Raw genomic sequence first — 14,082 nt, 5'->3', positions numbered from 1 at the left:
CCAGTCTATTGTGTTAGCGTAGTGAATACGTTTTATCAGTTTTTAAATATATTTTTAACTTCAACTTTTGTTTATACGATTTCAACGTTTGAGCATCCAGACTTTCAATATCGTCTTAAAAAAAAACACCGTCAAAAGTTTATTGATTTGACATAAAATTCTAACGGCTTAGGACTTAGGACAAATAGGACTAAAAAAATCGTTTCAGGGGTAATGGCCATGCATGATGTCTACGGAAGAGCAGACAGCCAACAGCGTGACGTAGCAAGCTTTCTCCGCGGTACAGCACACCGCAGCAGCCCTCAGACCAAGACTGGTGACGTCAGACGGATGGACCAATCCGAATCGCGTGTTATTTCACACTGATGTGTTTCCGTATTGTTTACCTAATGGACCAGTTTGAGTAAAAATTCTAGCTTTAAGATCTCTGAAAACTTAACACTTTTCATTTGCTTTTCATTGATGGAATAGTGCGCTCCATGATCCTGGTAAGTTTTTTTTCAATTGATTTTAGAGGCCTAATTAAACAGCTTATTAATGTATCTGGCTAATTAACATTCCATGGTGTGTTGCCTAATTCCACTGCGTCTTTTAGTTTTCTCAAGGAGCTTTTGATATTTACATAAGTTGAATGTGCTGATGAACAAAATATTGATGAAATACTACAATTGCGTGATCAAAGTTTGCCCAAAGATGGTTGAAATCGATGACAGCAACGGTCTATCGCACCATGTTAGGATGTGTGGCCCCGCCCTTCAAAATGTCTGAACCCAGCACGTCCTGGCTTTGTTTCAACTAAATCCACCCAATGCTGATGACATATTCACGTCTTTAGAACACTGGTCCATTTCTGTTGAGCCAAGTTGTTTTTAAATCGCATCGTCATCTGTCTCTCTCCATTTGTCATTAGTCCTAGAGAAAGGCGAACTGGTTCAATGCATAACTAATGACGTGAGTGGGGGATAGCTTCGTTATGGACGATGGCTGCTTGACCCCTGCTTGACCCCTGCTTGACCCCATCTTGTCCTCATCTTACCCAAATCGCTAAAGCCTAACCTTTTCTTATTTAAACCGCGATGATACAGATGCTCCTGGCACCTATACTCCGTGCGATTTATGTAGTCGAGTGACGTGTAAACACAACACACTCACTACACACAACACGTGATGGCTGAAAATGTTCAGTCTGTTTGAGAAGTCTGTCAATGTATTCATCTTTTTGTGCTAGCAAATAGAGTCTACATTGTCGTCTTAGAGATATCTGTACATTGTTGTCTTAGAGATCGTCGTGTTCGAGGTAGATTGATCTCTGCGTTAAATATTTTCAGTCTTTGCTGGATAGATGTGGACAGTTAGCATGTTAATCCTGTAATCCATTGGGTATATGTTAATCCCGTAGTCCAATGGGCATATGTTAATCCTGTAATCCACTGGGCATATGTTAATCCTCTAGTCCACTGGGCATATGTTAATCCTTTAGTCCACTGGGCATATGTTAATCCTGTAGTCCAATGGGCGTATGTTAATCCTGCAGTCCACTGGGCATATGTTAATCCTGCAGTCCACAGGGCATATGTTAATCCTGTAGTCCAATGGGCATATGTTAATCCTCTATTCCACTGGGCATATGCTAATCTTGTAGTCCACTGGGCATATGCTAATCCCGTAGTTCACTGGGCATATGTTAATCCTATAGTCCAATGGGCATATGTTAATCCTATAGTCCAATGGGCACATATTAATCCTGCAGTCCACAGGGCATATGTTAATCCTGTAGTCCAATGGGCATGTGTTAATCCTCTATTTCACTGGGCATATGTTAATCCTCTAGTCAACTGGGCATATGTTAATCCTGTAGTCCACAGGGCATATGTTAATCCTGAAGTCCACTGGGCATATGTTAATTCTCTAGTCAACTGGGCACATGTTAATCCTGTAGCCAATATTACCCATTAATCTGCTGTAACATATAAGGTCAGTTAGGCCGATCGCCATTCGCAGCCTCGGATGTTTGGACAACAAAAGTGTCAATATGGTCGTCAAGGCCAGTCAACTAGAGGGACAGGGGGGGGGAGGGCTTGTACAGTTAACTGGAGGGACAGGGGGGAGGCTGGTCCAGTTAACCTCAATGTTGGTCGGGGTCTAGTCGGGGTCAGGGATGATGTAATGCAGGGGTCAATGTGTGAGTTGTACAGGGGTCAAGGTGTGAGGATTGCAGGGGGTCAGAGTGTGAGGATTGCAGGGGGTCAGGGTGTTAGGATTGCATGGTTCTATGTGTGAGTAGTACAGATGCATATTCTCAATCTAAATAGATCATAACAATACTAGACAAAATGAAAGGTCGTTAGACATTGTAGACAGTTGTTGAATTAATTAAATATCAGAATGGCACATAATTTTTGACATGTTTACGCTAAGCTCTAGATGCTCTTGATAAATATCGTTGGGTCACTGAATAAAACAGCTTGTTAATGAATTACTAATTACATTTGCTGATGGATGCACCTGTTAATAAACTAAACACACACAGTTCAGAGGTCAGATGGCGTAGGTTACAACAACATTGACCTGACAAACTGATGAAAACGTTAGCCAACCATCCCACACAAAGAGAGTTGAGCAACCCTTACAAATACAGAGGGTTGGCCAGCCTCCCACATGAAGAGGGTTGGCCAGCCTCCCACATGAAGAGGGTTGGCCAGCCTCCCACATGAAGAGGGTTGGCCAGCCTCCCACACAAAGAGAGTTAAGCAACCCTTACAAATAAAGAGGGTTGGCCAGCCTCCCACATGAAGAGGGTTGGCCAGCCTCACACATGATGAGGGTTGATCAGCCTCCCACATGTCAAATTACTTTTTAAAAAATGCAATGGGAGGGGGTTGTAGGCTGAGGTGTGTGGGGTGTGACATCATTTTAAATTTAAAGGGTTAATGGGGCGGGCGTCTGAAGTTTTTGTGACAATTGGTGTGTGTGTGTGTGTGGGGGGGGGGGCAGAGCCGGCGTTAGGGGTACGCGGGGCCTGTGGCCAACTATCCGCGCGGGGCCTTATATTTTTCCATTGGTGTCTAAAACATGTACAGTGAGCAAGGGCGGAACTACAGTGCCGCCAGACCCCGCAGTGCGGGGGGGGGGGGCCCGGGGCAGTTTAGGGGCCCACATCCGACCGACCTTAATTTATATATATATGGATATATGGTAGAGGTGTAGCAAGGGGGGGTGCAAATCGAAAGTTTGAGGGGGGGGGGTGCAAATCGAAAGTTTGAGGGGGGGTGCAAATCGAAAGTCTGAGGGGGGGGGGGGTGCAAATCGAAAGTTTGTCCCCGGTCGACGGGACGGGTCGCTACGCCTCTGCCATATGGGGCCCAAAAGAATTTTTTGCGGGGTGGCCCTATTTTTCTAGTTCCGCCACTGACAGTGAGGCGTTTCTTTCTTCTCAACGCGAATTAATATTTATAACGATATATATGGTATTTTAAGCTGCTTATCAATGTCGTATTAACATAAAGACACTGATTAACAAATAATTGGTTTACTCAGAAGTGCTTTTGAAACGTTGCTTATTTCTGTTAAGGCTTTTTGTTTGAAAAGTAAAAAATAAAACAGATAGAAGTTCGAGACACACATTAAAGAGACGATGAACGTCAGCTTCGAACCTGATTTTTTTACATTAATGTTTATTTATGAAAATCTTATCAGTACGTTCACAAACGAAGAACTACTTTTCTTGCCTATCGTGAGGAAAATTCCATGATTATAATATCTTAGTCCAAACTGGAGGCTGTCTTTTTCTATTGACAGAATCGACAGGGCGCAGAGCCTGTCTTGGGACTTAAATGACTCGAAGATTCATTATTACCGTCACCACCAAAAATGGTAGTACTCTCATTGCAGTCCTTTTTGTTACGCTCCACATTTGCGACATTGGAATCCACAACCAAATCAAAAAGTATTGTTGTTTAACGACTTTCTTTGGATAGTGTATGTACTTGTCCAACGCGCCTGCTAGTGTTTTATCAAATTCTTCTCTTAAATTGCGTGTCCTCGCTTTTGATGCACCTGATTTATACTTGCGAAACCTATCTCTGTCTCTTGTAGCCATGGTGTTGAGGAAAAATGGTGAAATCACTTTGAAGCAACGTTAAATCGGTCCACAGTGGCGGGTGATAGTATCGATATTTTCTCAATTTATCGAGTGTCAACAGTGGCATTCAAAGTGTGTGGATGCCGGGGAAAATAGCAAAACATTGATAGATTTCGGAATAAGCTCGAATCATGAAAAACACTGTTTACGGCTATAGATATCCAAATGAAATGACTCTCAAATGTAATCACGGACGCTCAGTAGGGTGGAACACTGGGGTGGGTGACAGTTGGTGGGGTGATGTAAAGGATAACTGTACATTTAAATCTATGGTATGCCAAACCCTAAAAAAAATCAGTTCGGGTACTACGTTACTGGATCTCTGACCGCAGCCATTCAAGAGAAGGTGCGTGTTTATAGAGCGTCTACGTATTACATTACAGGTTAAGACTGCGTTATCACAAGAGAAGATTCGTGCCTATAATTAGAAAGTGAACCATGTGACAGCCAGCTTCACCTTATTTATGAGTTTCGCGACGGCGTGCTCGGACTGCCGGTAATTTAGACGTTTGAGAAATCATAAAACAGACTCGGTCCGATGTATCATACCCGCCTGCTCACTAAAAAAAAAAAACCTCTTCAACGGTCCGCATACAATAGGGTATCTCTTACGCGTTTTCCCGATTTTACCTCCCATGTCAGGTCGGGGGCTAATTCGCGACCGCCATCTCCAGTCACCTCAGGACAATAGCGAGTCGACCGTGCCAGCGATGTGTGACACTAATTTCCTTTTTAGAATAACGGTCTGTCCCAGTCCATGTAGAGGATAACTCACTAACATCAGCCGTGGCCTCAGTTTTAACATACAACAATTTCGGCCATTTAGTTTTTTTTTTTAAATTTAATTCAGCAATGATTACAAACTAATTCAGACAACAATGGCGGTGCTAAAGCGCGGGGCCTGGGGCGACCGCCCCGTTTGCCACCCCCTGGGGGGGGGGGGGAGTGGCCAAATTGCTTTAAAAAGCGTAATGTCATGGAGGAGAGATAACGATAGAAATATCCTTAAAAAAGATTGGCTCTCTTCTTAGGTTTTTTTAAATTATCTATTCTTAAAAGAAATTTGAAAATAAATAAAAAACTTTTCATTCAGCTGCTGATGAATGTGAAGAAAAATAAACCCAGCAATAGTAAAATTTCAATAAACAGTTGTAGTCCTGCTATTTATAGCACATACAAAACTACATTACTTTCTACTATACAGAGTATAGAGAAAGTATTGTAAAAAACCAAACGAGATTTCAAATGTTTTTGCCGTTTTACATGTCCCGTGAACTCGATTATTTGAGTAATGTTTCAGTTTACTAGGCGCTTTCAAATATCAGTATAAGATTTTACACGGCGTTTAGATCTTATATTGAGATTATTTAAATTACTAATTGATTCGACGGTAATACTGCACCAATCAGCCGACACTACAGCAGTTGAGTGACCCATAGCGCCCCAAACTCCACCGTGAACACTATGGCGCCTATGTTCGTTTAAAAAAGGCTATACACTAAAGACAGGGGTAGGCTGCGATGATCGTTAACTAAATCGAATCAAGCGCAGAGTTTCTTCCAGGCATCTCTTCGGGGGGGGGGGGGGGGGGCAAACCCGAAGAGAAATATTTTTACCGACCCCCCCCCCCCCCCCCCGAACGAAATGAAATTTATATAATTTATATAGAAAACATATACTTTTAACAGTGTCCGCCCCCCCCCCCCCCCCCCCCCGAAGATAGTCTACCGCCCCCCCCCCCCCCCGAAGAAAGTCTGGAAGAAACACTGATCAAGCGTGTCTTCCCGCGTCCCGGCATGGTGCGATTTGACGCCCCGGGCTAATCGTGAGCACTATGGCGCCTACGTTGGTTTTAAAGAGCACCCTGCAATAGTGACAAGGTGGCCCTCTACATTGACTATACCAAACCAGGGGTCGCATCCGGCGCCCCTGATACATGGGCGGTCGTCGAGGTGTGTTTTATATCACAATCACAGAGGGTGATTCATGTACACTTAAGGTGTTCATGCAGCACGCCCATTGGCGTCTGGGCGGGAATGTGAACAAACTTGCGCCCCAATAACTAAGATCCAATTTAGCGCCGGCGCTTGAATAATTCAGTTTTAGAAAACAAGGTCACGTTTCTAAAATTACACGAGTGATAACGCATTGATAACATCCTCTTACAATATAGCGTCAGCCTTTCTTTTGAGACTGCAGCAACGCGCGGTATGGGCACGCGTGTACAAGAATAAAGCAGAAAGTTTTCGGGAGATCACTCCCTCTTTATTTTTTTTTATTCGCGCCGCATGTGAACACGTTTTTCTTAAAAAATATACATCTGTCTGTGTTTAGTGCTTCAACACAATTCTAATGATCGCCCTAAGGCCTCTACAGTAAAAAGCTTGTGACGGACCAACCAATCAGTCATTGACTACACACAACGCATCCTTCCGGTTCATCTTTACATTCAACACCGTGAAGTGGCTCTATTTTTAGCTGCGGTGTTTTCGTTATTTGTGTGTGTGTGAGGAGGGGGGGGGGGGGGGGTGGAGAGGACAGTAAACGTTATTTGAAAGAAAAATGTAGAAGCATGTTTAACAATGGAGAGTTGAATGGATGCTGACTATATTGTCAGACCCAATGTTTGTACACCCACCGTCGTTATACGAACAGTCAGTCGACCAGTCGTCATGATGCCGTAATAGATGTAAGATCAAACGGCAGGAAAATTTTGTAAAACTTCTAGACCTCATCTCACATGGTGTCAGTGTCATCTCCCCTGGTGTCAGTGTCTCATCTGGTGTCAGTGTCATCTTCCTGGTGTCATTGTCATCTCACCTGGTGTGTTATCTCACCTAGTGTCAGTGTCATCTCACCTGGTGTCAGTGTCATCTCACCTGATGTCAGTGTCATCTCACCGGGTGTCAGTGTCTCACCTGGTGTCAGTGTTAAATGTTTCATTTAATGACAAAGTAATCTCCATTAACTGGTAAATACTTCATTCTCTCTATAACTGTTTTCATCAAACATGTGATTTTAGAATGATAGAAGTATACAAGTGTATCCAATAATAAAATGTATATAATATATGATAAAATTTAAATATCTAGATATAGAATCTACATACATTTTAAGCAATATTTTAAGTACATAGATTTAGCTATGTGTGATAAATGAAGCTAAGTTAGTCGTACCTTTCCTTCAAATGTTGTGAGAATCTCAAAGTCACCGTTAAAGTCATCCTCTGTGAAGACCAGCTCAGCCTTGGTCTTGTAGCCTGGTGGAACAGAGATCTCGCTGTCCACTGCCCAGGTCAGTTCCTGCTCGTTAGTGGCTCTGTAGCCTGGGTCAGTACACATGACATTTAAAGTTAGTGGCACTGTCAGTACACATGACATTTAAAGTTAGTGGCACTGTCAGTACACATGACATTTAAAGTTAGTGGCACTGTCAGTACACATGACATTTAAAGTTAGTGGCACTTTAGCCTGGGTCAGTATGCATAACATTTCATAAGTTAACAATCACATTTCTCGTGTGCTAATAAATTATGTTAACACTTCACAATTAGATTTTCATACATTTCTAAATGTAAGAATTTCATCAAGTTGAATACTTGCATGAGTGGGGATATATATCATTCAGTTATACTACTTGAAATTTTTTCAATCAAGATCATATGTTGTGTATTAGTAAAAATCATTTGTCTTGTGGTAGTAAAGATTAGCTATATCCCCACTTTTGTGATCATTTATTATCCTGTGTTGTGATCTACACTTGTGTGATGATGCACCCAATTCGGAGTTTACTGAAACTGTTGTTATATGTGTAATTTAACACTTGAGAATCTGTCAGGATTCCCACCAGAAGGGTCCATTCCCTAACACACATATATATCATGTATATACACTAAAACCTCATCCTCACACTACCTTTATGCATATGATACCCAATGTGTGATGAATTACCCTCAGGTATGGTGACTTAACCTCATACATGGTGACCTACCCTTGTGGGTCGTGACCTACTCTGTGTTGACCTACCCTTGTGTATCATGACCTTCTCTACAGTGACCTACCTTTCTGTTTGGTGATCTCTGACATGAAGCCCGCATTCGCCTCTATGATGGGGTTGGGTGGGGTCAGCTTCATCTGGATGTTGACGCCATAGGTGAAGGTCTTCATGAAGCAGATCTCACTACTGGACCGCGTCTTTCTCTCAGTCCGCAGTGTGTACGTCTGGTTGTTGGGTGTGTTGTTGGCAAAGTTGGCACAGAACAAAACATGGGCGGTCGGCTATGGTGGGACCTCAGGTCTCATGTACTTGGTCTCACCTGTTACATGCATACATAATGTACACTAGTTATTTAACATGGGCAATGGTGAGAGTTTTGGTGTAAGGCTTATGTGGTCTCCTCTGTTACATGCATACATATTGTACACTAGTTATTTAACATGGGAGGGTGAGACTTGGTGTAAGTCTTATGTGGTCTCCTCTGTTACATGCATACATATTGTACACACGTTATTTAACATGGGATGGTGAGACTTGGTGTAAGTCTCATATGGTCTCACCTGTTACATGCATACATATTGTACATGTTATATAACATGGGATGGTGAGACTTGGTGTAAGGCTTATGTGGTCTCACCAGTTTCACACAACAGTTATTTAAAAATTATACTAAATTGACTGGCTTTTTATTTAAAACAAATTATAATTTAGAGCTGTTGTACCTAGACGGTATTCCTGTCAACGTCCTACAACTCTGCTATGAGCAATGAAACTTGGCACCCCAGACTCACCATAGATGACGTGCATCTTATTCCAGTCTATGACTGGGTTCTTTAAGTCCGCATGTTTCTTTTGATCGTTGTCTAAAAAATCCTCGGCATAACCTTTGACTAACTCCTCCAAGTCTATGAACTCTATGGGCATCTTGGCAAGGGAGATAATTCCGTTTTTTCAGTTCCTTGCCGTTGTCTTTGTCCAAATTTGTATTTAAAAACTGGATTCAAATCTGGAGATAAAAAATCAATATGCACTTGAAGGCTCCATTGATAATGTAATGTTGGAAGACATTAAGGAAATTATTTAATCATAGAAAAATTAATGGGCTGCCTTCCGATATTCGATCATATCTAAAAAAAAATATAGGCCATTAAGTAATATTGATATATTCCGTGTGTAAGAATTACAAACCCTCTGATAGCCTTACATCACCTTTGTTTTACTTCTTGACCTGCCGGCTACACCAAGATCTGCCAAAGTTATCTGTGTTGGCCGGCACTTACATCATGATCAGTCCAAGAATAACTCTCTGATATAGGTTGCAGCTTATTCGGGTTTACATTTCGTCTCACTTGTCTTGTTTAGTTTTTTTGTGTCTATCCGTCATATTCCGGGAGCTTGGGGGGGGGGGGGGGGGGGAGGGAGGGGGCTTGTTGGACTTGTGAGAGGGGTGAGCAATGTTGAAACGTCACACTGTTGCGATTAAAAAAAAGCATTGAAACACTTCCTTTTAGAAGCCTTTTTTAATTAAAAAAACACTGCTTGTTTAAATTATTATTGTAACTATTACAATTTTAAAAAATTAAGTAGGCCTAATGGAATTTACCACACAAGGGAAACTACTTGTTTAATAGTTTAGGCGAAATTGGTTATATCCCCTGATGGAAAATTAGTGTAGAGTGGGTGGTCACGATACATATGACGTCATGATGGGGGGGGGGGGGGGGCGTCGACCAGAATTTCTTGCAGGCATCTCTTGGGGGGGGGGGGGGGGGCGGACGACGACGACCGGTTTAAAAAAAGGGTGATATCCTTTATTTATAGAGGTTCTAATAATAGTCTCAACCGTTAGGTATCAGAGCTGTTAGAGATTACATTCGACAACATGGGACGTTTGCCTGTATCAAACCCGTTGAGGTTATAGCTGTCACTGGATTTTGTACCCCAACCCGCCCCCCCCCCCCCCCCAATCAACCGGACACATGTTACCATCGTTGTTAGCACAAGTCCTGGGTAAATAGTCAAAGTGTGTTGCAGTGCCATACCCATGTTCTGTCTTCTGTGTTAGAAACTCATCTCCCCCCATTAATTTTTCTATGATTAAATAATTTCCTTAATGTCTTCCAACATTACATTATCAATGGAGCCTTCAAGTGCATATTGATTTTTTATCTCCAGATTTGAATCCAGTTTTTAAATACAAATTTGGACAAAGACAACGGCAAGGAACTGAAAAAACGGAATTATCTCCCTTGCCAAGATGCCCATAGAGTTCATAGACTTGGAGGAGTTAGTCAAAGGTTATGCCGAGGATTTTTTAGACAACGATCAAAAGAAACATGCGGACTTAAAGAACCCAGTCATAGACTGGAATAAGATGCACGTCATCTATGGTGAGTCTGGGGTGCCAAGTTTCATTGCTCATAGCAGAGTTGTAGGACGTTGACAGGAATACCGTCTAGGTACAACAGCTCTAAATTATAATTTGTTTTAAATAAAAAGCCAGTCAATTTAGTATAATTTTTAAATAACTGTTGTGTGAAACTGGTGAGACCACATAAGCCTTACACCAAGTCTCACCATCCCATGTTATATAACATGTACAATATGTATGCATGTAACAGGTGAGACCATATGAGACTTACACCAAGTCTCACCATCCCATGTTAAATAACGTGTGTACAATATGTATGCATGTAACAGAGGAGACCACATAAGACTTACACCAAGTCTCACCCTCCCATGTTAAATAACTAGTGTACAATATGTATGCATGTAACAGAGGAGACCACATAAGCCTTACACCAAAACTCTCACCATTGCCCATGTTAAATAACTAGTGTACATTATGTATGCATGTAACAGGTGAGACCAAGTACACGAGACCTGAGGTCCCACCACAGCCGACCGCCCATGTTTTGTTCTGTGCCAACTTTGCCAACAACACACCCAACAACCAGACGTACACACTGCGGACTGAGAGAAAGACGCGGTCCAGTAGTGAGATCTGCTTCATGAAGACCTTCACCTATGGCGTCAACATCCAGATGAAGCTGACCCCACCCAACCCCATCATAGAGGCAAATGCGGGCTTCATGTCAGAGATCACCAAACAGAAAGGTAGGTCACTGTAGAGAAGGTCATGATACACAAGGGTAGGTCAACACAGAGTAGGTCACGACCCACAAGGGTAGGTCACCATGTATGAGGTTAAGTCACCATACCTGAGGGTAATTCATCACACATTGGGTATCATATGCATAAAGGTAGTGTGAGGATGAGGTTTTAGTGTATATACATGATATATATATGTGTTAGGGAATGGACCCTTCTGGTGGGAATCCTGACAGATTCTCAAGTGTTAAATTACACATATAACAACAGTTTCAGTAAACTCCGAATTGGGTGCAGCATCACACAAGTGTAGATCACAACACAGGATAATAAATGATCACAAAAGTGGGGATATAGCTAATCTTTACTACCACAAGACAAATGATTTTTACTAATACACAACATATGATCTTGATTGAAAAAATTTCAAGTAGTATAACTGAATGATATATATCCCCACTCATGCAAGTATTCAACTTGATGAAATTCTTACATTTAGAAATGTATGAAAATCTAATTGTGAAGTGTTAACATAATTTATTAGCACACGAGAAATGTGATTGTTAACTTATGAAATGTTATGCATACTGACCCAGGCTAAAGTGCCACTAACTTTAAATGTCATGTGTACTGACAGTGCCACTAACTTTAAATGTCATGTGTACTGACAGTGCCACTAACTTTAAATGTCATGTGTACTGACAGTGCCACTAACTTTAAATGTCATGTGTACTGACAGTGCCACTAACTTTAAATGTCATGTGTACTGACCCAGGCTACAGAGCCACTAACGAGCAGGAACTGACCTGGGCAGTGGACAGCGAGATCTCTGTTCCACCAGGCTACAAGACCAAGGCTGAGCTGGTCTTCACAGAGGATGACTTTAACGGTGACTTTGAGATTCTCACAACATTTGAAGGAAAGGTACGACTAACTTAGCTTCATTTATCACACATAGCTAAATCTATGTACTTAAAATATTGCTTAAAATGTATGTAGATTCTATATCTAGATATTTAAATTTTATCATATATTATATACATTTTATTATTGGATACACTTGTATACTTCTATCATTCTAAAATCACATGTTTGATGAAAACAGTTATAGAGAGAATGAAGTATTTACCAGTTAATGGAGATTACTTTGTCATTAAATGAAACATTTGTCAGTTAAAACTGTAAAAATGTCTGTTTGTTCCAGATTTTAGTGACTTATGAGAGCAAGAAGAGCAGGGACCATATATCAACTGTCACGGTGCACGTGGCCAAAGTTTTCAACACCAAATCAGGCTTCACGTTAGACGATACAGGACGACCAACTTTCTTAGTGAGGGGCGTGTGCAAGTGTCGGTTTGGTGTAGAGCAGAATGTCAACTTGACAGAGACACCACTCAACCAGTGATAACAAAACTGTTAGATCCTATCTAATTTTAAATAATCTTCAGCTTCTAGCTAACTTACACAAAAGAAGAAACTATATGACCTGTACAAGTTTTAAAGAACGCTGTTTTGGCTGCAATTTGTCCAGTGGTTTATTTTCGTCTGTCTGTAGGCCCACACAGGTGCAGACAGCTTTACACAGTAATGTCTTCCGTGTCAAAAAGGATGGGTCAGTTATATTAATTAATTTTAATTAGTTTACAGGTACCAATCGTTAGCACACCTATATTTAAAAAAATGTAAACCATTTTTTAGCACGCACAGATAATACAATTTTTTCGCACAATTTTAGAAATTTTAATAACATAAATTTTAAATGGTCATTTAGTTAAAAAAAAAGTACAAATTAAACAAAAATATTCAACACAGTTACATACATATGTATTGAGTTTTACTTGTAATTCTACATGCAATAGTTCATTCAACATTTGATTGTAAATTTTGCTTATACAAATTTTTAATGTAAAAAAAAACATAAGTTGTGAATTATAAACATTTATTTTTATAATTTTATTCAGTCTGTTTTATTACTGTATATTTTTTAGTAATTAAAATATTTACATTTGTCAATAATGAAAGAATAAAACTATATTCCCATAAAAGATGTTAAAGTCAGTAGGTATATGTGGAGAGTGGGATAAGACTGTCACAATAGAATTTATTTTACCACTTACCTCTGGTAATGTATTTTTAATTTGAAAACAAATGTGATAAAACATCATCACATCTTAGAAAAATTAAGTCAGTGTCAATTAGAAATAAATGTATGTTTAATAATGTGGCACTTTTGTAACATTAAGTTTATAAAGTTATGCAACTAGACTTTACTTTGGTACTACAATAGCCAAAAGGCTAATTTATTCCAAAATAAAAGGACAGCATATATTAGCAAAAAAACAAAAACTGAAACTAATTTGTTTTTTTTGTAAGCATTGTTAGCATATAAGCTAATAAAGAAATAAATATCATATAGTAATTACATTATCTCTTAACTAAAATACAGAGAAAATTTTTAAAATTGTTGCAAATCACAGTGGATAAATTTGTGTACTTGTAAATTATTGCCAGTATATTTAATAGAGTAGTTTTTACCTTTTTAAATTTCAGTGTAATCATTCAGAAGATATGAATAATAATACTGAACTTTGCTATAGATAAGATTTCAATAATTAAAATCTGATAAATAATACTCTTTTATCATGTCCATTATTTTGATGTCGATATTGTTTCAACATGGTTCTTTGTTTATCTTGCAAATTATTCTTATAATGACAATTAATCTCAATACCAGTTTCTTTACTTTAATTTGATGCCATAAAATAGGCCTATTTAAAAAAAAAAATTAGATTATCTTAATTTCAAACAAATTACTTGAAATCTGTATTACTGAA

General features: G+C 40.0%; 1 protein-coding gene and 1 pseudogene across 1 annotated transcript; one reads left to right on the top strand and one right to left on the bottom strand.

Annotated features, from left to right (window-relative positions):
* The first annotated feature begins 234 nt into the window (after positions 1-234).
* On the top strand, positions 235-12,770 carry LOC131927984 (uncharacterized). The gene is made up of 5 exons (XM_059283863.1): positions 235-488; positions 10,313-10,527; positions 11,000-11,254; positions 12,024-12,172; positions 12,453-12,770. The coding sequence occupies exons 2-5, from the start codon at positions 10,395-10,397 to the stop codon at positions 12,651-12,653; spliced, it is 738 nt and encodes a 245-aa protein (XP_059139846.1). The 5' UTR covers positions 235-488; positions 10,313-10,394; the 3' UTR covers positions 12,654-12,770.
* LOC131927985 (uncharacterized) lies at positions 7,260-9,138 on the bottom strand (annotated as a pseudogene).
* Positions 12,771-14,082: the final 1,312 nt, after the last annotated feature.

The sequence above is a fragment of the Physella acuta genome, unplaced genomic scaffold (assembly GCF_028476545.2).
Source record: "Physella acuta isolate Inbredline_101_S28 unplaced genomic scaffold, ASM2847654v3 ptg001452l, whole genome shotgun sequence".
Taxonomy (NCBI): domain Eukaryota; kingdom Metazoa; phylum Mollusca; class Gastropoda; family Physidae; genus Physella; species Physella acuta.
Note: the sequence above shows the minus strand (reverse complement) of the source record. Positions and strands in the feature narration are given on the sequence as shown.